Below are 22,958 nucleotides of genomic sequence, written 5' to 3' on the forward strand. Positions count from 1 at the left end.
TGCTTCGGCGGCACGTGACGTAACGACCGGTAATTTTCCACCTACGATGATCGGAAGGTACAAGGACCCTTTAGTACGTCCGATATGCGGTAAAATATTGACATGAGCGAAAGGTAGGAACCGAGCGAAATGATAATTCATGCGAATACGAGCGATAATGTACTCTCTCCGGCCTAATGATCAATTTGCGTCAATATTTTATCCGCCGAGTTACACACGATATAATTTAGGTAGACGCAACACAAATTTGCCAGTTGTTTTTTCTATAGAGAAACATCGACCGAACGATCGAATCGAAGTGGATCGATTAAAAATTTTTATTTTCTCCCCACTTTTTCCCAATTCGTCGGAATTTGGAGGATTAACGTGGAAACGAAATTTCGGTCTCGGGTCAAGACATGTATCACGCGTCTAATCACACGTTAGAAAAACTGAAGGCAAAGAGACTTTAATAAACCCCTTGCATCTCATATCGCGCGTTGAATTTATACGGGGATTTTTATTCGACGCTGGTGTTGCATTGTTTTGATGTAGCGCGCCATTAAGTCCTCGTTGAATAATGACGGTACTGGATAATGCAGTAAGAGCACACCAGGCTTAATGGAAGCCACGGCTGCTTCCTCGAGTTTGTAAAGAAACTGAAAGAGTCGCTGCGAACTCCGAGATTGCAAACTATACGGAGTGCTGATGCGACATTAATATTAAAATCACAGCTACAAATTAAAAAATAATATATAGTGAAGAGAAGTCGAATTTTATCAATCAAAGTACACTAAACTATCCAAGTCAAGTTTGAAAGCAAAAAATAGCGAAAAATCAGCAAATAATTTTCATATATAATTTATCGTGTTCTGATAACTTGGCTTAGGTGGCTTAATACACCTGAATTTTCGTCATATCGTCAACGTCGACTAAAACACTAAAACATAAAGTCTTTTCGTTTGCGTGCGAAGAAATCGAGAGAGGATTTAACGAATCATATTTCTCAATCATATACACTTCGAAAGTAAATCAACACCGATCCATTATTCTGAAGCTACTGTAAATAAAATCTGGTATACACGTTGACGACGCTCTTTTCCAGATTGCGGGGAACGTCTGTTTTCGACGAATCTCCGGAAAAGACGATTCACCCCGGATTTTTTTCGCTTTTCATTCTCCGGAGATTGGCTCCGGACATTCACGCCGGCCATACCGGCGAAACACCGATACAAGGCCACATGCCCTAACCAAGAACCTAACCTAACCTAACCATTCACAATCAAGCACGAGTGTGACTCTAATACAGGAGAAATTCGCAAGACTCACCAACGAGACGGATCGCTGCTGAAGCTTGAGACCCAGATCCTCTTTTTCGTCCCCGCAGTCGGTCGTATAGAATAGCACGCTCTTCTTGGATCCCCTGAAATCAACCCTCGTTAGTGTCTCCGGCGGATAAGAGGCATGCGCGCGCGGCAGGCCGTGTTTGGTGCCTTATAGGTCTAAGCCCAGTTTACGTGACACGAAGGCGAGCCGAGATTCCGCAATATAATCTGATTAGCCGAGGGCCATAATTCGATCGATAATCCGATCGGACATCCTCTCACGACGCTATCGCATACCGACCGCGGTGCTAACGATTTCGAAAAGGTTTCGGCACGACGGACTCGGCGGATCGTCGAGCGGTCAAGTCGCGAAGAGTCCAGACTTAAAGCGCTACGTTACGTGTTACGCGTGCGGGAACGTCACATCCAAGTCCTCTTTCTCACGTATGTTTTTCTTTCGGAATTCTCCCACTTCTACCTCGACCTGATCGCCGTTGCGACGAGCCGCGGAAACGAGCAACGAGCGCGCGCGGTCGTTCTCGAATTGTACTCCTCAATTACGAGCTATAAATCAACGCGCGATCAGCGCCCGGCCTGTCGCGGGTGATTAAAGTCGCGAGTCGGCGGCGCGGCGTGTGAGTCTAGTAAATGCAGCCGACACTTATAATAATCGTACCTGAGCGCCTTCCCAATCCGGTTGAAGGGCTGATGTTCGACGAGCACGGGCGAATCCGCGTAGCACCGGCTCTCGCTCATAGCGACGACTACGGCATCGCAGCTCTTCCCAATCGGTCCACGTCACGTTGACATCTGCAATCGGAAGAACGGTTGTGTCACTATCAGCTGGCACGGTGCTTCTCTCTCTCTCTCTCTCTCTCTCGCAACAGAGAACTCGATCCACTCGCGTGAAAGATGGACGTACTCCAACGGATCGAGAGGGACTTAACTTTGCGAAGTTAAAGTGCCGAATAATCGCTCGAAATGGGAAGTCGTTCCAGTGTGTTTAACAATGATCGTAATAGTAACGGTGATTCTTATCTGCTTGTTGATTCTTGTTATTTGTGTTTATTTAAATTAATAGTAATAATAACTTTTATTGTAAATTTTTTACCCCACCAAGAATTTATCCTTTAAATTATCCATTATTCCCTTTGTTAAACTGAATAGACGATGGAAAATTTAGGGTTCGCGAAAAGAATTGTTTTCGGAGCTAATTTTCAAAATAAAATATACACATCTCCGACCATGTGTGAGAAGTCTTATCATCTTATCACTAATATGAAATATCTGACTGTTTACACTTATCGCTAAACGACGACGGCCTGAGCGCGCACGTGCCCAAAAGTTGAAGACAGGTAAAAGAAAAAAAATAAATGGTTCCGGCCGGGATCGAACTGGCGACCTTCTGCGTGTAAAGCAGACGTGATAACCGCTACACCACGGAACCGTTGTGACGACCACAGCGTTCGTCGAGCAAGTACTACAGATCGGACGCGGCGAATCGCCGACACGTGAGACGCATCGATCCGATACATGCGAGAGGATATCGCGCGGATATTCGAGTCCTCTCCGCGTCGAGAGAGCTCGATTGCTCACGGCTCACGGACGAGCTCGCAACGCGCGACCCACGCAGCGATCTTCAATCTAACGACCTCGATCGCTCCATTTGCACGAGCTCCACTCCGTGCCTCGCCTGGATCTCGATACGAGGCTCGCCTCGAATACGACGAGAGAGGCGCCAGGGCGGTCCCCGGGCGTGTGCAACCCACGCGTCGCGATCGGCTGCGATGGACAACAGCGTTAAGCCGCGTCCAAGTGCCTTGTAACACGACCCCCATCGTCGTGTCATTTTACGCGCGTTCGCGCATCTCGCGTCGCCGCGCGCGGACGGATGATAAAAACACTATTGAGTGTGTGTGAATTAATTCGGTCCGTTTTTTTTCTTCCAAAAAAGGGCTTTAGTATGAAAGAAACATGAAAAAGTACACTAATCAAAGTATTTGCCATCGCTTGCTATTATTTTTTCCCATCTGTCTGGCAGTTGTTGCATTCCGTGAGGGAAAAACGACTCGTCCTTCGAAGCGATCCATTCACTGAGCCATTTCTCTATTTCTTCATAATTGTTGGAGTGCTGGTCCGAAAGCCCGTGTGCCATCGATCTGAACAAGTGATAATCGGATGGAGCAATGTCTGGTGAATATGGCGGGTGGGGTAAAACGTCCCAGCCAAGTGCTTCCAAGGTGGCCTTCACAATCTTTCCAACGGCCGAGCGTTATCGTGCTGGAAGATCACTTTGTCGTGTCTCTTTGCATATTCCGGCCGCTTATTCTTCAATGCGTTGTTTAAACGGATCAATTGTTGTTGGTAAAGCTCGGCAGTGATGGTTTGGCTCTGTTTTAATAGTTCATGATACAGTACACTCTTCTGGTCCCACCATATACAGAGCATTACTTTCTTGCCGTGAATATTTCGCTTTGGTATCGATGTGGATGGTTTTCCTGGGTCGCTAATGGATTTCCTTCGTTTGGAATTATCGAAATATATCCACTTTTCGTCTCCGGTCACAATATGATGCAAAAAACCTTTTCTTTTTTGCCTGGCAAGCAAGATCTCAAACATGGCTTTTCGTCTCTCGATGTCTCTTTCTTTCAGTTCGTATGGCATCCATCTTCCTTCTTTGTAAATCTTTCCCATGGCTGACAAACGCACAGAAATTGTTGATCGATCGACATTCAACAATTGCGCTCATGTTGCGATCGACACGGATCTTCTTCGATTAGCGCCTGCAATTCCTCGTCCTCGAACTTCTTCGGCTGACCTGGTTTGTCATCGACACTGAAATCATCACTTTTGAAACGTCGAAACCATTCTCTGCATGATTTATCGGTGGGAGCACTTTCACCATAAGCTTCTACGAGCATTCGATGAGCTTCAGCGGCTGTTTTCTTCAAATGAAAACAGAAAATGAGAACTTCTCGGAAATGATGCTTTTTGGCACGAATTTCGACATTTTCGAATCAGATAAACACGATGTTATTGTTACAAACCCAAACCTTTATCAATTGAATATTATTGCCAGATATCAAAACTAAAAAATAAAGCCTTTTGCAGAGATTAGAGGTTAGGAAATTATATAGTACAGCAATTGACCGCCAGATGGACCGAATTAATTCACACACCTAATAATTTCACGCGCGCGAACACTTGACGCGGAAAATAGTCGGGGGATGTGAAACAGTTATGATGGAGTCGTCTTTCGCGATCCGTCCGGATTTCGAGCGCCTAGCCGTATGAATCATTCATAAGCCTTCACACACACACACACATACACAGCGCGCCGGGCGTTATTAATATCGCGCTTCGTAAAAATAAATGCTCCTCCATCGTGGACAAAGTTTTGTCGCGCGGCGGAATGAGATATCCTCGCAGAATCCGAAGGGACGCGATTAAAACGGATGTTCCGACGTTTCTTCGGCATGAGCGAGGTAAAGCCTCGCCTCCGGCGAAGCGACCGCGAGGAAAACGCAGGAACAACGATAACCGCGATTAGCTTGAAATCCCACATATTTATAAAATTTCACTTATTACCAATCTACAATTAGCTTCCATTAACTCGCGGCAAATCTCGGTACCGAAGGTAGATAAATTCCTCTCATTAAAACCCCTTCGAGATACGGAAACTAATTAAATTTTCCTAATTAGAAGCGGCACGGGGCAATTTTGTATTCCGTTTTACCGTGGAATGCTACGCGACTTTTTTATAAATATAACGAGATAAAATAGCTGAGACTATTTTACGTAATAAAAGATTTCGTGGAACTGGAGACCCTCTTCTCTCTCTCTCTCTCTCTCTCTCTCTCTCTCACGAAGCGAATGCTGATGTGTGAGAGTGTTTCATCACACTCTCAAGAGCAAGAAAGGGAAACTCGTGATATCACATCGCCGCGATGCGCCGCGAAATTGATCTGACGCCGTTTAAAAGCGGTAGCATCAAGAAAAAGAGTGAGCTTTCTTCGTTTTTTCGCAATTACGCTGTTTTCGAGTCTTCCTTCAACTGCACCATCCTTCCACGTTCTTAAAGTGGTTAAACAAAGAACGGATCGCGCTCAAGTTCGCCAACACTTTGACAGCCTCGAGTGGGTTTATCCGTCTCTCTCTTCTCCGTTGTCCACGAAGCCACGGTGGAAACGAAGGAGAGGAGGTATCGATGTGCTGCGCACAAGGCGAATTACAATTTCGCGTACTGGACGACCCGTAAAGGAAAATCCCTCAGCAGCGCGGCCCATTAGGAGACGCGTCGGGGGGTATAGCGCGCCGAACAAGGCCTTACTGCGAGGAGTGATATTCGTAAATGTATTAAGCAACCGTGCACAATGGCCGACCAATTTGCATAAGTTATGCGCGAGAAAGTTCATTCCTCCGCCCACGGCGGCGATCCGCGTGCGTGTGTACGTGTACGCACGCTCATACACCAGCCCGAACACGCGACGCATTGCGTGAACGCGGCTCGAGAGACTCGTTGCGGTCGACGCATAATCAGATGCACCGCGGAGTTTGAGAGGTGAAAAGTGCGCGCAGGGTCGACCGCGCTTTTCGCGCAACGCGCGTCCCGTGAAGAATTCCGCCAAGTTTCCCGCTCCCTCGGAAAGGTTCGCGTCGTTGAATCAGGCGAAACAATAGGAAACGGCTTCGCGCGAATTGCACGAAGATGCAATTAAACGAAACTAGGTGCATTGGGGAGATTCGTTTTGGAGAAAATCAGCACAGCTGACTCTGAAATAAAATGTTTGCATCCTTGGAAACGTCAGGCAGTGTCCATGGCTTTAGGCAATTAGGATATTAAATGTTGCAAATATATGCGCGGGGGGGGGGGAGGGGGGATGGGAGGTAGATTATACAGTGAAGTACTTTCTAACGAGATCCGGCTGAAATGAGCTTCGCGATAAAATCACCCGGGCGTTCCCATTCCCGCCGCGCCGAGGCGGCACTTCGACAAACGAAGAGCCGCGATCGCGGAGAGTCCACGGCGGAGATTCCACGCGCGTGGGAGATTCGAATGCTCGATTATTAAAAAATTACCGGAAAGAAAGAGAATTCCTGCGGCGCGAGCCTCAGCAGATTCCACCGCGTCATCGCGCGTCTGTCCGTCCGTCACTCGAGGCGCGAGAAGCCTCGCACGGAAAAAAAATAGCGTAGTGACGCACGCGTCGGGGACGCGGCGAGGCGGCGCATAACGTAACACAATGTAATTCGTTAACGTCACACGGCGGAATGCAGCGCGATAATAGATTAATAAATCGCGCAGCTTCGACAATGGCCGATGTGAAATCGAGTATGTCCCCGATATCGGCCGTGCACGCACCGCTTCGCGATTCGACTCGCTGAAATGCAGAGCGATATATAACGAAGTTCATTACGCGATAGCGGCAGTACAATTTGTTTTAATTTATTCCTCTGTATCGCGCATATATTATCAGGAATTACTCGGCGTTTCCTCATGATCATCGCGCTCGTGTTACCGTTATGTGCCTGTGTAGTCGTGCATGTGTATAGATGTCGCGTGTGCCTCTCTCTCTCTCTTTCTCTCTTACTCTGTTTCTATCTGCCGCTAAAATTGCTAGACTAATTGCGAGTACATCCAGCGAGACGAGTCGACCTTGACCCGCACGTGCATAACGACAAGAATACACGCCCGAGGGAAACATCATAATAGAAACACGATAATGGCCGTGTGTTACACATCGACGACACGTACGGCTTTATGGGTTTGATCAACCGGCTGCGACGTATTTCACGCCGTCGCGCGTTGCTATCAAATAATAGCGTTGCGACCGCGAGTGGACAAGCAACCACGCCCGCTCCGCTCGAACGCGGCCCGACACGTCCCGTGAAAATTTCGATCGACGTGCAGTCGTGTCCGTCGAATAACTTGCGTGCGAGCGCTCCTGTGCTTCGCCTTCCTTCGCGGAAACTTAGATCGTCCTGTTTATCCGTTGATCGCGTAGCGAGTAACCGCTCGACGTTTGCGGCTTTTCGGGAAGAACCCGCTTGAGCCTTGGATTGCTTTCCATCAGCCGCCCGACTAGAAATTTTTCATCAGGTTCACCTAACATTGATAAGGACCTAACAGGGTGAATGAAAGGTAATCCTAAGTAAGTCAGTCCTTATAATGTCCTAACGACAAATGAGTAAGGAAGACCTTTAGAAGGTTATAATGATTGGGTCCACATTAGGACCTTAATATACCAACCTAATGTATGATATAATATAGTTCAGTTGATCAGGTCCTTGTCGGGATCTTATTCATTGTACCTAATATGATTTACATTATCAAGTTTTAACAAAACAATTTTTCGGTGTCACTTCCAAATATAAAGATGTTTGCGTTGAAAAAACACTTCAGATCACTTGAATATATATTTGTAAAGTGCTACAGAAACTATCCTTTTTTAGCAGTCAATAAATAGTTCGTAAAATTAACGTGACATGCAACTCTTCTCTTTAACACTACTTTATGTCTACTTTAACACATGTTCTCTTTAACACTACTTTATCTTGTCATCTTGTGATACTTTATGATCTTATGATATTCATTTTATGTTTCTTTTCCGAGACATTTTACAAGTATGCTCAAGCGATCCGAAATATTAGTTCAAATTATTTCAAAATATTATTGCAAATATCTTTTTATTTGGAAATGACATGAAAGAATTTTCAACGTGTCTTATTTCTAATGTCATCATCCAATATAGCCGTGGCGAGTAATCAGGAGCCATAATTTGAAAGAAAAAACGTAATAAGGATTCCGTAAGGTAACTCAATAAGGACCTGACTATGAATCCTTACTAAGGTCCTGATATCCATGCTGCGTTACATGACTCACTAGGACCCGATAGTATATTACTACCCTTATTGGGGCCTGATGTCCAAATGAGGTTAACCTGATCAGGACCATGGGATAAATTTCTAGTCGGGCGAGTGTTTAATAACGACGCGGCGACTTCGTATCTTTTCTCGATTTCCTTCGGCCTTTTCCGAGCGAGACAAGCGAGTTTATGTGCAGCGTGATGGAGGAATGAAGCTGCGTACGCGCACGTGGAACACTTCGAGGCGCGTCTCGCTGGGAATAACGGCGAACGTTTGCGCATGTTACGCACGTCTCATTCTGGCACATCAGACACGTAAATCCTCATCAAGTCGGAATTTCAATAAAAAGGAAGCTCCGGTAGCTGACTACAGCCGCGGCGAGAGCAATAGTCTAAGCGCGCTGCTGCATAAGCTCGCACGCGATAGATATACCGACGGCACTGGCGGAATATTTACGTCGTTATACGGGCGTAAACACGCGTCACACGACGATACGTTGTAAAGGGTGCTCGAGGAGGATAGTGGATTATTATACCGGCTGCGAACCGTAACGAGGCCATGACGGCCGCAGTTGTGTACGTCAGGTGCTCGACGTGGCGATGCGCCTGCCAAGCCGAAACTTCGTCAGACGATGCATATCTCTCGGGATTTCGGGCTGCCACAGATCCCAATTGCGATGTCTGTCCGTTGGAAATTGTGTACGCCAGAGACATCGACTCGATCTCTTTTCCCTGTCTTCTCTCTCTCTCTCTCTCTCTTTCTCTGATTCTTCCAGCCTTCCCTTTGTCATTCCGACGCTGTCGTTAAAAGCGACGCTTTAATGTAGTAAAAGTATCGTAACTATGAGTAAAATGGCCAAGATACCCGAGTCCGGAGAACAATTCGCAAGGCGAACACGCGATGATATAAATTCGTACGACGAGTCGTAATAAAACACTCTCGTTGCTCTTTATGACTACCGAGGAAAATATTTTATCCGCATATTCCGCGAAATGTTCTCCAGGGAAATTTTTGCCCGTCTGTTTCGTTTGATTTAGGAAGATTGAATTTTCGAATCGCCGCCATCGTGTCATAATCAGCAGGAAGGTCGCAGCAGGAAGGAGCTTCCCGAGCGTAAGTGCATGTCTACAACCTCGCTTTAAGAAAATATTTTATCCCTAAGCCGTAAGCTCTAAGCTGTAAGCTGAAAACTGTTAAATAAACCTTAAAGACGGTAATCCACAATATAAAACGTAAGGCGTAAAACGTGACGTATATCAGCCAATGAGAGAAGGGTTATTCGGACTTGGTTGGTGATAATGCGTTTGTAAACACGCAGTTTCTTTACTTTCTACATAACCAAGATGGATTTACATCAAGCCCTCCTGCTAACAATGGTGTTGTGTTCGTGGAATGTGCATCTTTTACAAATATATGGAGTACAAAATCGGAGGTTATATCGGCGTGCGAGGTTATATCCACGATCGACGGTGTATTCTTTTTGACACGACAAAACATCCTCTTCGCTGATTCGCTGAAAATTAGATGTCGGCTTTAAGCTCTATGCTCTAGGCCGTAGGAATTGAGTTTTGCGCAATTCGCTTAGATCTAACGGCTAAAGCTTAAATACTGCGCGGGAATGTCTTAGAGACGGAAATGACGTCACTTAACACTTACGGCTTAGAGCTTACATCCTCTTAAAGCAAGGTTGTAGACATACACTAACGATTACGGATGCACGCGTGTCTCGTATGTTAAAGGATTAAGTTTAGCAGCGGTTAGCCGTACTTCGCTATTCTTCAGGACGACCAAGATTAATCTCGCAGCCGCAACGGAAAGTTGCGTCTACGATGATAAATGCACGCAGTCGTATGTAAATTCCAGCGCGAGATTCCTGCGAGGAGGACCGTCCCCTTATGTACGCTGACTCTCCAACTGTCCCGACTTCGCGCGCGCGCGCGCGCGGCGAGAGCTTCCGCCGCGCCGCGGAGGGACGAAGAATTTCTGAAAGTACAACATTGCAAGAATTTTAACTCGCGACGCGCAGCCGACACGAGGGGCGATTTAATATGGTTTTGTAAGCGCGCGTGCAATAACTTCCTTCGGGGAAGAACCGCTGCAGCCGAAACGAAGTACGCGCGCATAAGCAGGCATTACCTTTGCAAATAGCTCTTGAGCTTCGCATTTATCTATCTAGAATCATGTACTATACGCGAGTTTACTCCGCTACATGCTCGAATATTACCATGAAGAAATACGCGAAGCTTAGAGACAACGTCGCGCATTTTCAACATCGCGCGCGCAATAAAACTCGCGTGCGAGAGAGAGAGAGAGAGAGAGAGAGAGAGAGAGATCAAATTTTATCGACGCAATTTTCATAATTTTATGACTGTGAATGTGGATGTGATTGCACGCTTCAGCATTGCCTCAACATCAAACCTCTTCCGTTCTCTCCTTGTTTAATTCCGCGGAAAGATAAAACGTATCCAATCGACCCGTTTATATTCCCGAAAGAAATACAGTCGCACCAAATACGAGAGATACGCTTCGCGTAAGCGCAGAGGGAATCATTATTGATACACGAGGTGCACGTGGCGAACGCACGTGGACAAATATCCGCATTACATCTTGCCAACGTCGACAATGCGGCGCAAACGACGAGCAACGAGTCGCGGCGCACAGCACGCCGGGAGCAAACGCGCCGGTGGGGGGACGCGAGGGGATACTCGCGCGTAAATACGCATCGGTAAACGTTAAAAAGAGATCGCGATGGCACAATGGAGCGCGTCGGGCGGACACGTCGGGCGAGGAGAGCGCGGGGACGGCGCGGGAGCAAACGAGCGAGTTTACGGTATCGTAATGCGAGATCTGCTGTAACGCGAACGCGAATAAACGGCCAGGTAAGCGCGCCCCGGCCACCGCCGGACCGCGCCGTAAAATCACAACGCACTGATACATGGACGCACAATGGCGCACAATGGCGGCGTAACGCGATGACGGATGCGTCTTGTCGGCGTGTTATTTGTCATCGCCGCGACTGAACGAGCAAACGCGCGCTACGCGGCGCGCTTCGAATGCGGCCGAGCGAGTTCCCGGAGAGCGATAAAATTCGCGCTGGTAATTACACGAGTGATTTTATCTCGCGGAATAACAACGTGTAGAACGCGGAATGCGATACGTCGAAACGAGACGCTCGCGCGCAGCGCGAAGTTAAAGGTTCATTTCGGCCGAGCAACGGGAGCCGTCGCGTCGGTAGCGGATAATTCCTCTTTCGCCATCTCTTTGGATTCCTCTCTGCCGTTATAATACATACGTATGACTCACACGTAAGTGTGTGATCACTCGGAAAAAAGTGTTCTATTTGTAAAGTGATTTTTCCCGTAGTCTATTCTAAGCATGGCCTCTTCACAGAGGAAGGATTCCTCTTTCGATAAAGCGATTAAAGCGAACCATTCATCTAACATTTATTAGATATTATTGTAACCGTTTTCCTCTTATCTCAAGAGGATTTCCTCTTACACCAATTAATTTTCCTCTTATATGAAGAGAAATATATGTTGATTCGAATGTCGGCTTCTTTTGTTCAGTCATGCTCTATCTCCAGACATGAACGAAAAAATAACTATACGCTCATGGGTCAGAATATTTGAAACGCTTTTTGAAAAAGTTATCTGTCTTGCTGTAACATGTAACGAAAATAATTTACCCATATTTGGTCAAATATAGTTTATAATCTATTGCAAAAAGTTGAATAGTATATTTTCTTTCTTTTAACTATGTTTCGTATAATTGGTTATGATAAACGTCTTTGTAGCTGTGAAGTCCATAACAAAACTGATTGGAAATTTATTTGTTGTGATGATCTTATTTAATTCGCGCTTACTCATTGTAGAACTGGAGCCAAAAGTACATCTATATATATATATATATATATATATATGTGTGTGTTACTCTTCACTATATATTATAATAATTTTTTCAAATTAACTAGTATAATCAGTAAGAATAAAGTATAAGAAGAATAAATAATAATCTTCTTAAAAAAAGATTAAATAATCTGTGTATAAGAGGAAGTCAACAAGATTTGCATTATACACTGATAGAAAAATATAGTTGAATTAACTATAATCTCACTATATTTTATAGTTCATTTTGGCGTCAACCATATTTTTATAGTTCGTGGAACCTGCAGAATATTGTAGAATAAACACAAATATATAGTCAATGATTGTCTTAAATAATTGTTTAGTTACTTTTACCACATATATAGTAATTCTTTATTCACAAATATAGCGAGATTTAATATTCATATAGTTACATCTGTCATCATTTAGCAAATATTCTGGTAACATTGACTATATAAAAGAGTTACTTTACCTACCATTTTATATTTGTATCCATACAATAATTTTAGTTTAACTCACTATAATTCTTAGTAAAAATATTATATGGTTGGTTATACTATGCCTATATCGTAATTATTACCGATATTATGGTAATACTTACTATAAATATGATATTTCGGACTATAATTTAGTTACTGTATCATTATAGTTCCAAATATCATATACTTTTCTCTCAGTGTACATACAACATATCCGTCTAACTTCAAGAATAATGTGTTTATAATATTTTCCTCTTAATTTTAGAGGAATCCTCTTGAGGCTATATACAAAGAATAAAATCCTCTAAAATTTAGATGATTCCGCTTGTTCTGAAATTATCTTTTTCTGGTGATATATTTTGCGATACCGAAGGGACCGCTATTCAGTCGGCGAGGTAGAATGATCATGTCAATTAATCGATTAATGTCAATAAATTCTCAGCGAATATTCGAGAGATTTTATACACAAGCATCGGAGATTCTCCTCCTAACGAATCTGTTTTTCCTTCCTCGACGAAAACTCGGCTGTTTTTCCGCCTGCCTGCGGGCTTTAACATAGTAAGTGCATTCGTCGATCGCGTCAAAGAGAAGCCGAGTTTCCCTCTAACGCTCGCGCGCTCGCGGAGCTCCCCCGAGCGTTCCAATAACATTCCGTATTTATCAGTTTTCTCAGAGCACTCGTGAAAGAGCTCCGTGCGGCCGTTCCCGGATGCCATTTCCGCTGCCGCGTCCGTTTCACAGGATTGGGGAGATAATCCGGAAAATGACCGGCGCAGATAAACGCAACGCGCCATGTCGCGCTGCCGATTGGCCATTCGATCGCGATCTTTCGCTCGACAAGCGTAGACATCAGCCTTTACGATATATAAGGCACCTTCGAGCCGTATTCTCTCTCTTCAAGAATACCGCGCGCTGCCTTTGCGACTGCTTCAAGCTCTCATCTTCGCGTTGTTCGTTGGAAGAAACGCGTGAGACGCGCGTCCGATCGCGTATTGACTGCGTCGTCGATTTCCGTTGATTGCGCAAGAGATCAACCGTTGATTTAAACAACACTGCTACGGGAAGGAAAGATAACTCGAAGTGCATGTGTCTCTCATCTCGTTCCATTCGGCGGCTATTCGACTTTTTATCGACCACACCTCATGTGTAACTCAAAGGAATGTGATGACGTCACAGCGCCGATATGAACAAAGGTAAAAGTAGATTTGCTAATTTACGTGCGAGGAGAATGGTTGCCTCCTTGAACTCGGCTCAAGCCTGCGAAATTCGCCACCGACCGCCTTGACTTCTTCAATAACGAGCGATGACAACTCTCTCTCTCTCTCTCTCTCTCTCTCTCTCTCTCTCTCGATACGGCGCTTATCAAATCGGGTCGAACGGTTCGTGCAGTCTCCGACTTCGCGTGCGCGTAACTTCATCGCGGCGAGGGCAACGGTACTGCACTTTACAGTTGACATCCTCATCGCGTTAACACTTCAATTGTTTCACCGCATCGCGTTCGCATAACGTTCGTACGAGCATTCGCAGATAACGCGCCGTGTGTTTTCTATAATAAGCAGAAGCAACCGCCTCTCTCTCTCTCTCTCACGTGTGCGGCAGAGCGGCGCCTCGAAGACGACCTCCGGCACCGTCGCTAATTATACCCAAAGAAGTAATTACTCTGTTCCGTGCTCGATGATCCGCGATAAAAGCATCGCCGTCCGATAAGCCGGCTTCCCGCCCGACGAAGAAGTAACGAAAGCGCTCACCGGTGCGTGAAACTCGCGCTCTGCGCGCGCGCGGACGTACATAGTTACTTGACGCGCGGATAACTGTGTATACCTCGCAATATTGCACCGGAAACGGCGAGTCTTTCTAGAGGGGCGCGGCTACGAAACCGGCGCGCGGTTCCGATCATCGGCGGGGCCCCGCGCGCTCGGGGCACCGCGCCGACTTTCGCGCGGTGTATTTACGCGTACGCATCGGTCACGGTGAATACGGCTAATGAATACGCGCGTAGAATACGCGTAACGGCAACGCAATAGGTCCGTAGTAGGTGCAAAAATGCGAAAACACCCAAAGAAAAGTAATTTCAGAACAAGCGGGATCATCTCAATTTTAGAGGATTTTATTTTTATATATGGCCTCAAGACGATTCCTCTAAGATTAAGAGGAAAATATTATAAACACATTATTATATTCTTAAAGTTAGAGGGATTAGATGTCATACGTATAACGCAAATCTTATTGATCTTAATAGAAATTTCCTCTTACACGCAGATTATTTAATTTTTTTTTAAAGGGTTATTATTTATTCTTACTGTACTTTATTCTTACTGATTATATTAGTTAATTTGTAAAAATTATGATAATGTATAGCGAAAAGTAATATATATATATATATATAGATGTATTTCGGCTCCAATTTTACAATAAGTAGACACGAATGAAATAAAATTATCGTAACAAATAAATTTCTAAACAGTTTTATTATGGACTTCATAGCTACAGAGATGTTCATCATAACCAATTGTATGAAACATAGTTAAAGAAAGAATATATTATTCAACTTTTTGTAATAGATTATAAACTGTATTTTTCATATAAGAAGAAAATTAATTGATACAAGAGGGAGTCCTCCTGAAGTAAGAGGAAAATAATTGGAATAATATCTAGTAAATTTTAGATGAATGGTTCACTTTAATCGCTTTATCGAAAGAGGAATCTTTTTTCTGCAAAAGGCTTCGCTTAGAATATGAGACTATGGGAAAAATCACTCACACACATTACAAATTGAATACTTTTTTTTGGGTGAATAAATGGAGGAAGGGGAACGAATGCGAAGTGCGAAAGAGACAAGAGGATGCCGCGCTACGAGACGAGCGAATTATGTCTCGATGGTCGGACGCGGCGATCGCCCGATCGTTCGCCCTTCGCATTGTGAGATGCATTGCGAAGGAAAAATTGCCGAGCGTAATTTGCCTCCCGTGCGCACGACGGCCCGATTAATTGCGCCAAGCGAGAGAGCGCTTACGCGTGTCGAAGCGAGAAAAAAGAGGAGGGAGACGCGCGATACTCTCTCTCTCTCTCTCTCTCTCTCTCTCTCTCTCGCGCGCGCGCACCCCGCGCATCTGCGAGAGCCCGCGTCGCAGTCGCCGGAGTATCAATGCGTGTAGAAGACGACCACCCACCTGGACGGCCGGACTCGAGAGGATCCGGCGTAATTGCGCGGGCGATTCGATCGACGTGAGCCGTTAAGACGTCGCGCCGGCTGTGTTGAGATTCTTTTTAACCCAACTTACAAGCGAACTGCCCTCGCTCGATCGAGGTCCTCGTTTTTTTTTACGTCTACCGACCGCGCTGTTATTCCGAGACTTTCATTTTTACGTGTATCTACCCGCGAATAATGTATCCGCTATTTTTATCGTACACACGGGAGATCACGCGGAAGGATGAGAGCGGACGCTGGAGGAGGGATTCGCGCGACGCGCAACCTCTCGTGCGGAGAGGTTCCCGGCGTTTGTCCCGCCGTACGCGAGAGGCATCGAGCTACGAAGAGAGTTCCGCAGCTTTTTCACTGTCAAGGCGAGCACGCGCGCGGCACGACATATTGTGTGTCCCACTCGGCTGTCAACTGGCTCTCGCGTGTGTATCCCCGAGGTGCGCCCCGTGAAAGGATTTATAACGCTGAACGTCGCGCGACTTTATGAAGTCGGCGCCACGTCTTCTCTGGCCAGGCCGCGCGCGGCGAGCTTATCCGATTAAGTCCTCTGTCGACGTAACAGAGCAAAACGCTCGGCTCGAACGCCTTTGTGCTTTTTGCACGCACGCGTTATGTTGCATACGGTTACACGGTTAATTCCGCGAACACGACAGCGTGGGGGGAGGAGAGGAGGCAGGAGGAGACGACGAAGAAGCTGTTGTTATCCGCGGTTTCGAGTGGTACCGCTTACCGTACACTAGTAAAACTAGGCATCGGCACATGTGTGTTAAAATTGAGTGTTATTTTGACACATTAGCTGGCGTTAAGGCAGCCAAGTGCGTCAAAATAATTCGTTTTCTGTGACAAAAGTGTGTTTTAATAACACACTACAGAAACGTGTTACTTTTCCTCAACAATCCCGTGACACACGTGGAGTGTGTTATTTAGACACAGAATGATAATTCGAAATACACTGAGAACACACTTGGATGATATATTGGTTAACACACCAAGTCACGTAACACACCAGTAGTGTGTTCATGATAACACACTAATTTTGTTAACACACGTTTAAATGAACACACATATGTGTATTAACAAAAATACATGTGAGAAAAACACAAATCGACAAAATCGGCGATTACTCGCCTTCAAGAAAGTATTGTATCTGTTGAACAAATTAATGTAACAATAACTTGCTTTCATATTATTACAGACTAAATCATTAATTATGTGTTATTCATTATTATATGTTTAAACATAATATGTTAAATAACGCGTGACTTAAAATGTGAAGAAATGTGTAAAGAAGATTCATTCATTTACACGCTTGTGCATTTCAAAATAACACACTTGGATTTGCAATGTTGCTCAATTCACCTTCATAACACTTGAGGTGTGTTATTTTGATATACCTTCATAACACATTTGAGGTATGTTATTTTAATATACTTTCATAACACACTGAAAGTGTGTTATTTTAATACACCTAACCATTAACACACATACAAACGATTGTATTTAATACATACATAAATATGTTCTTTTAACATACATATTAGGTGTACAAATGAATAATCCGGTTTTTTCAGCTACATTCAAGGTTTAATATAAAAGAAAGTAAATTAAATTGTTCAATCAAAGTATTCGCCGTTGCTTCCTATAACTTTAAGCCATCTTTCAGGCAGCTGATGAATTCCATCTCGGAGAAATGTTACGTCTTTGGACACGATAAAGTCGTCAAGCCATTTTCGGATCTCATCCACTGATTGGAAGTGCATATCGGACAAGGCGTGTTGCATCGACCGGAACAAGTGATAATCGGATGGAGCAATGTCTGGTGAATACGCCGCAAGTGCTGCAAAACGTCCCAGCCAAGACTCCGTTATGGTGTCTTTTGTTTTGGAAGCAATGTGTGGCCTGGCGTTGTCATGCAACAATTTCACTGGATTCCTGGTTCTCCTTTGCCAGTATACGGGCATTTTCGTTCCAATTCTTGACTCAAGCAGATTAATTGACGTTGGTAGCAGTCCGCAATAACTGCTTCACCCGGTTCCAACAACTCATAATAAAGCACGCCCTTGATAACCCCACCAAATGCAGAGAAGAACCTTCTTTCCGAAGCGATTGGGTTTTGCGACCGATTTTGATGATTCGCCGGGATTTACCCATGACTTTCTGCGTTTCGGATTGTCATAGAGTATCCGTTTCTCATCGCCCGTAACGATTTTCCACAAGAAAGACTTTCGACGCTGCTTATCGAGAAGAGAAAGACACGCTGCCGCTCGTTGATTTTTGTTGGTTTCAGTGAGTTCATGCGGAACCCATTTTCCTCCTTTCTGGATCTTTCCCATCTCATGTAGGCATAGTTTGGAAATCGTTTGCTGCGTTACTCCCAACTGTTCCGCAAGCTCTTTTTGTGTTTGTGCCGAATTCTCAGCGAGCAGTTGTTCCAAATCATCATTATCGCACTTCGGAGGGCCTCCAGGGCGTTGTTTGTCGATTAGACTGAAATTACCGCTTTTAAATCGCTTAAACCAAAATGCGCACACATTGTACGATAACAACACCTTCGCCGAGAAAGGAACAAATCAATTCGCACGCTCTTGCAGCATTTTTTCCTTGTTGGAATTCGTAAAGAATGCGGCTGTGTAAAGTATCGGCTGTGCACCTTATCTGTTGCCATTTTCGACTGTACTGAACTGAATACTTTTGAAGATTATGTTGGGCCTTTCGCCAAACTATATGTTCTTTTTAATAGCTATATGTCAAGATTGCATAATCACAAAAGAGCGGGAAAATCTATTCAATTTAAAATTGATTTCATAACTGCTTAAAATAATTTCGATTATTCATTTGTGCACCTAATACATACATGTGTTAATTTAATTTGCTGATTTTGTATGTCTAAAGTGAAGACATACTTTAACACGCTTCAAGCATGTTATTGTAACACACTTCAGTTCAGTTTACAGTGTCCTTCTCTCCTTTTGTAGCGGGACGTTGACCCTTGAAATCCGGCGAGAGAATTCGCCGTAGCTTTCCGGCGGACAACACTCCACCGGTGGTTTTCGTCGGCCGGGATTTTAGTGTTATTCCTAATGGAACATTAACGATCGCTTCATCGTCGTCTCGACGACGATGAAGTCTCGCTCGCGCAATAACGGACTTCCGCGTCTAGCGAACGTGAGCATTCCGTTAACTCACGTCTGTACTACACACGCGTGTTCTGCCGCTTATGCAGAGTACTTATTACGTACGATCTGTATAATCTAAATGCTCTTACACATAAGAGGCGTCTAACGGATCTCGCGTATACTCCCTGTCAACCGTGGATATCGCAAAGTGATCCCGGTGAATCTCATACATCTCGCGTGCCGTCGTGTAATCTTGACCCGCGGTTGAACTCGTAAAAGAGACGCGCTTGTATTCGCAAAAAAAAAAAAAATCGACGAACACTTACAAGACGTTCGAGCGAATAATCTAACCGATCAGTCTCAAGTACCTGAGGCAATCCGATAACGGAGAGTTTAGGACCTATAAGAAAAGTCATCAGGTAGGGCGGCAATTAGCGGTCGAAAAAACATCGTCTCCTTTCCGCGACCCGCAAAATCGCGTATCTGTTAACGAAGCGATCGCCGACAGAGCGTAATGACCGTGGCGATAGCTTTACGATCCTATTTCACGCGACTGATGCCGTCGTTGGGTGGTTTGACGGCGCGGAGTGACCGAGACAAATTTTGCGGCCAGTTAATACAGCGCGGCTATTCTCGTAGCGTTAATCACGCGAGAGAGCGATTCGTCGAATGTAGCCGTAAAATGATTAAAGTTTCCATCATATTCAGCGGAGCAATGCCCGTTACACGCGAAATCGACGGATATCGCGTCATTAGCTTGTCGAGGAAGATGAAAATATACGAGGCAATCATCCGATTCGCATTCGCCGCAGTATTCTCGACTTTCTTCCGTTTAACCAGCCCGAAGCTTCGTAGCTTTCGTCTCGTTCTACCGCGCGCATTGATTTCGGCTTTTCCATCGACGAAGTAACGTCATGCAATTTCCAGGAGGAATCGCCCGCGAAATTATATAATCGAGAGAGATACACGAGAGAGAGAGAGAGAGAGAGAGAGAGAGAGAGAGAGAGAGAGAGAGAGAGAGAGAAAGAAAGATAAATACAAGGCGCAGGCGGAATATCCTCGCGATACACGCTCGCGAGTAAAATGCTGATACAGCCGGCCGGCCAACATTCATATAACTCAATGCTGCGAGGCGAAATCAGATGTAATCGGCGATGCGCGTTGAAATGAAAAATTCTCGCACCTCCAGCTATTCGCGGTGTGAGCCGAGCAGCGGGCTTCGCGCCGCATGATACGAGTCGAGCAATGAAAACGGCAAAGTGGTTTGTTTCCCATGGTACTTGGCGAACCATCGGCGCACGGCACGGCGCAATGCGGATCCGTTCGTCAGAGCCCCCGAAGTCATCGCATTACAAACACGCCACTCTGTCGAGGCCGCATTCGCACGACGTGTTCGCGACGAGTGCGTCAGCTTGGCCGTCGTGGCCGTCATGACGATTACCAGCGAATGACAGAGATATCGTTTCCGGTGTGACGCCCGACAAATTGCCGCCCGCCGCTCGCTGAGAGGAGAATCGATAATCGCGACGGAGAGTCTCGCTCCCCCGCCTCGCAAATTACTTCGGAATCAGCCTTCTCTCTCGGTGGCTCGCGCCACCGCGGCGCACTTTATCGATAACGAGCTACCATTCCTAGGAACGTCTCTTTCAGTCGCCCCAATCCGCAGCGAGCCGACAAGAAAGCATGTGATTTCCAATGTGATTCTTGATTTGAAAATCAACCGGAGGTTAAAAAGTTACTCATCGAAGAGTGTATGAGATGAGTGGGATCGAAGCGGTTGAGTCTCTCATCAACGTGTTGCACGTGTATGGAAAATATTTTAACTTTTTTCCACACGTACGACGGTACAAATGCAAGTGCCGCTGCAAGTGGCAAAAATCGCTAGATTTAGAGAAAAAGAAAATAAATAAATTGCTCTTTTCCTGCCTATTGAATATTTGCATCGGATTGAACCGACGAATTTGATTTTATTTAAACGCTCGTGACAGCATTCTCTCTACGCTACGGTTACGTAACGTTCCCGCGCCACGTTCCCTCGAAGCCACGTGCCAGCACGCGTGATTTATCGTCCTTGTATTTTCAAAGGGGTGCCGGAAAAAATATCTCGACGCTCGGATGCTCTTCCGACAGTTCCGACTTTCGCGGACGGAGGCTAGGGACAATTCCGTCCATCAACGAGGCCATTCAGACCGGTCCTCCTCTTCATGAATCAGGGTCTCACTCCCCGCAGTTTACGCTGGCAGTGATGTATCGCGCTTTAATACCGCGTTCGCGTAACGATTTCAGTAACCGTCGTCGCGTTCCTGCCGGCAATCGTGCGAAAGGCGCTTCGACTTCTGCCACCCTTCTCCCGTGAAATCGCCCTCTCATTGTGACGAGAAAAATAAATAACGATGACACGATATTAATGACAGGACATTGAAAGTCTCACATGGCGAAAACGAAAAGTAGGAACGGGTTCGGTCGAGTGTCGGGAGAGATAAACTTCTTAGAAATATTTGTAGCTTTCTCTATGTCCGTCCAATTTCCATTCTTCAACAAGTTCTACAAGTCCTTATTATTATTATTTGGTCGGAATTTTTAGACACTCTTCGAATGGACTATGCAGGCAACATACAACGGTGGAAAGGAGGAACGTTGGGACGTTACCACATAGCGAGTAATAAATAGCACCTAGCCGAGCAACTAAAAGCTTTAGTGACCGCGAGTTCTAGCGGAAAACCGTGAGCGTTTTACGACATACTGTAAATAACGATACATCAGAAGCGTCGATTCCGAGGAAGCCTCAATCGTCGGGTAGCGAAACCCGCTGTTGCGAATACAAATAGAGTCGGGACAAAAACGCCGCCTCGCTTGTCTATTGCCGCTCGAAAATTGACACGTGAGCGTCGCTCGTTCGCGAAACGTAACTGCGACCGTCCGATGTGTATCGCACCACTCGATCGTTGCCTACAACATATCGTCTGCGTTGTAAACGTATTATTCGGCGCTACCAAGTCTGAACGAAAGTCTAAAGTCACAGTAAGCTTCCTGGAACACTGGCCCGATCGGTCACGCCCAAGGTCGCTAATTATTTATTTATTTATTAATAATATATTGGTCTGACCCCTTTGGTGTACAATAGTTGAGACAATAGTATAACGAGTAAGAAGATTCTCGATATCTACAATAAAAAAGGAAAAAGAAGAAAAGGAAGAAAAAAGAAAAGAAAAAAAATAAAAGAGAAAAAAACGTTCCCTTTTATCATCCTTCCCTTCTTCCTCTCTGCCCCTCCTTCCTCTTTATATAAGTTATAGAGGCACAATTTATGCATTGTTATAATACGGATTAATTTGGACCTAAAAATACAAAGTGAATCATTAAAGATATCACGATCACTTAAGTAAGCATTAGCGATGACCGTGTTATTAAAATTTGCCATGTTGCTATACTCTTAGTATCCAATCTTCTGCCGGAAGCGGATCCCGAAAGAAGGTCTCGACTTGCGGTCTTTTCGAACTAACGTCAAAGGCGAAACTTTGTCATTCTTTCTTAACCCATCTCCCAACGGCAATGTATTATATAATAAAACTCCGTCGAAAAACATGAAAGAATCTGAGATATCTTCTACTCGACCGTCGAGACTATGTCGCAACTTCTGTGAACGTTTGATCCTCCGAGATGATTAACGAAACGAGAGACGATGCAAATTGTTTTCAGCCGCTCTACAGCGACTCGGACAATTTTACCCCGTTCTACAGAAAAACCCCGTTCTAATTAAATCTCGCGAATGCTACATTCAGCGGATCCGGGTCTTCGCCGATTTAATTGGATCCCGATATCCGTCGTCCTTGTCGTTCTGTAAATCACGATTCCGCTCCCGCTTCCGCGCGGATTCGTCTGCCTCTTCCGCCCGCGAGCACGCGAACCGAGAAAGAAGACTGTTCGATAGTCGAGGAGAAAGTCCGCGAAACAGCGTGAACCCGCCGCGGCGATTTAATTGTCAGTCTTTCCGTCGGGTTCCCTCCCGGCCCCTCGCCGACCTCGACTTCCCCCCCGACTCTTCGGGAGAACATTATTAAATCACTCGGCCGTGGTACACTCGCGGCTCGCAGGCGACCGCTCGT

General features: G+C 45.3%; 1 protein-coding gene and 1 non-coding gene across 2 annotated transcripts in view; both read right to left on the minus strand.

Moving 5' to 3' along the window:
* sprt (PDZ domain-containing protein sprite) overlaps positions 1-22,958 on the minus strand; it is an 87,362-nt gene that overhangs the window by 49,339 nt on the left and 15,065 nt on the right. The window contains exons 2-3 of the mRNA XM_025304469.1: positions 1,981-2,114; positions 1,309-1,402 (exon numbers count right to left, since the gene is read on the minus strand). Of these exons, the coding sequence (XP_025160254.1) occupies positions 1,309-1,402; positions 1,981-2,060 (174 nt within the window). The 5' untranslated portion in view covers positions 2,061-2,114. The remainder of the gene's footprint in view (positions 1-1,308; positions 1,403-1,980; positions 2,115-22,958) is intronic.
* Positions 2,679-2,751, minus strand: TRNAV-UAC (transfer RNA valine (anticodon UAC)). The gene has a single exon. It is a non-coding gene; the product is annotated as a tRNA-Val (tRNA).

This window comes from Harpegnathos saltator, unplaced genomic scaffold, assembly GCF_003227715.2.
Source record: "Harpegnathos saltator strain DR-91 unplaced genomic scaffold, Hsal_v8.6 scaffold119, whole genome shotgun sequence".
Classification (NCBI taxonomy): Eukaryota; Metazoa; Arthropoda; class Insecta; order Hymenoptera; family Formicidae; genus Harpegnathos; species Harpegnathos saltator.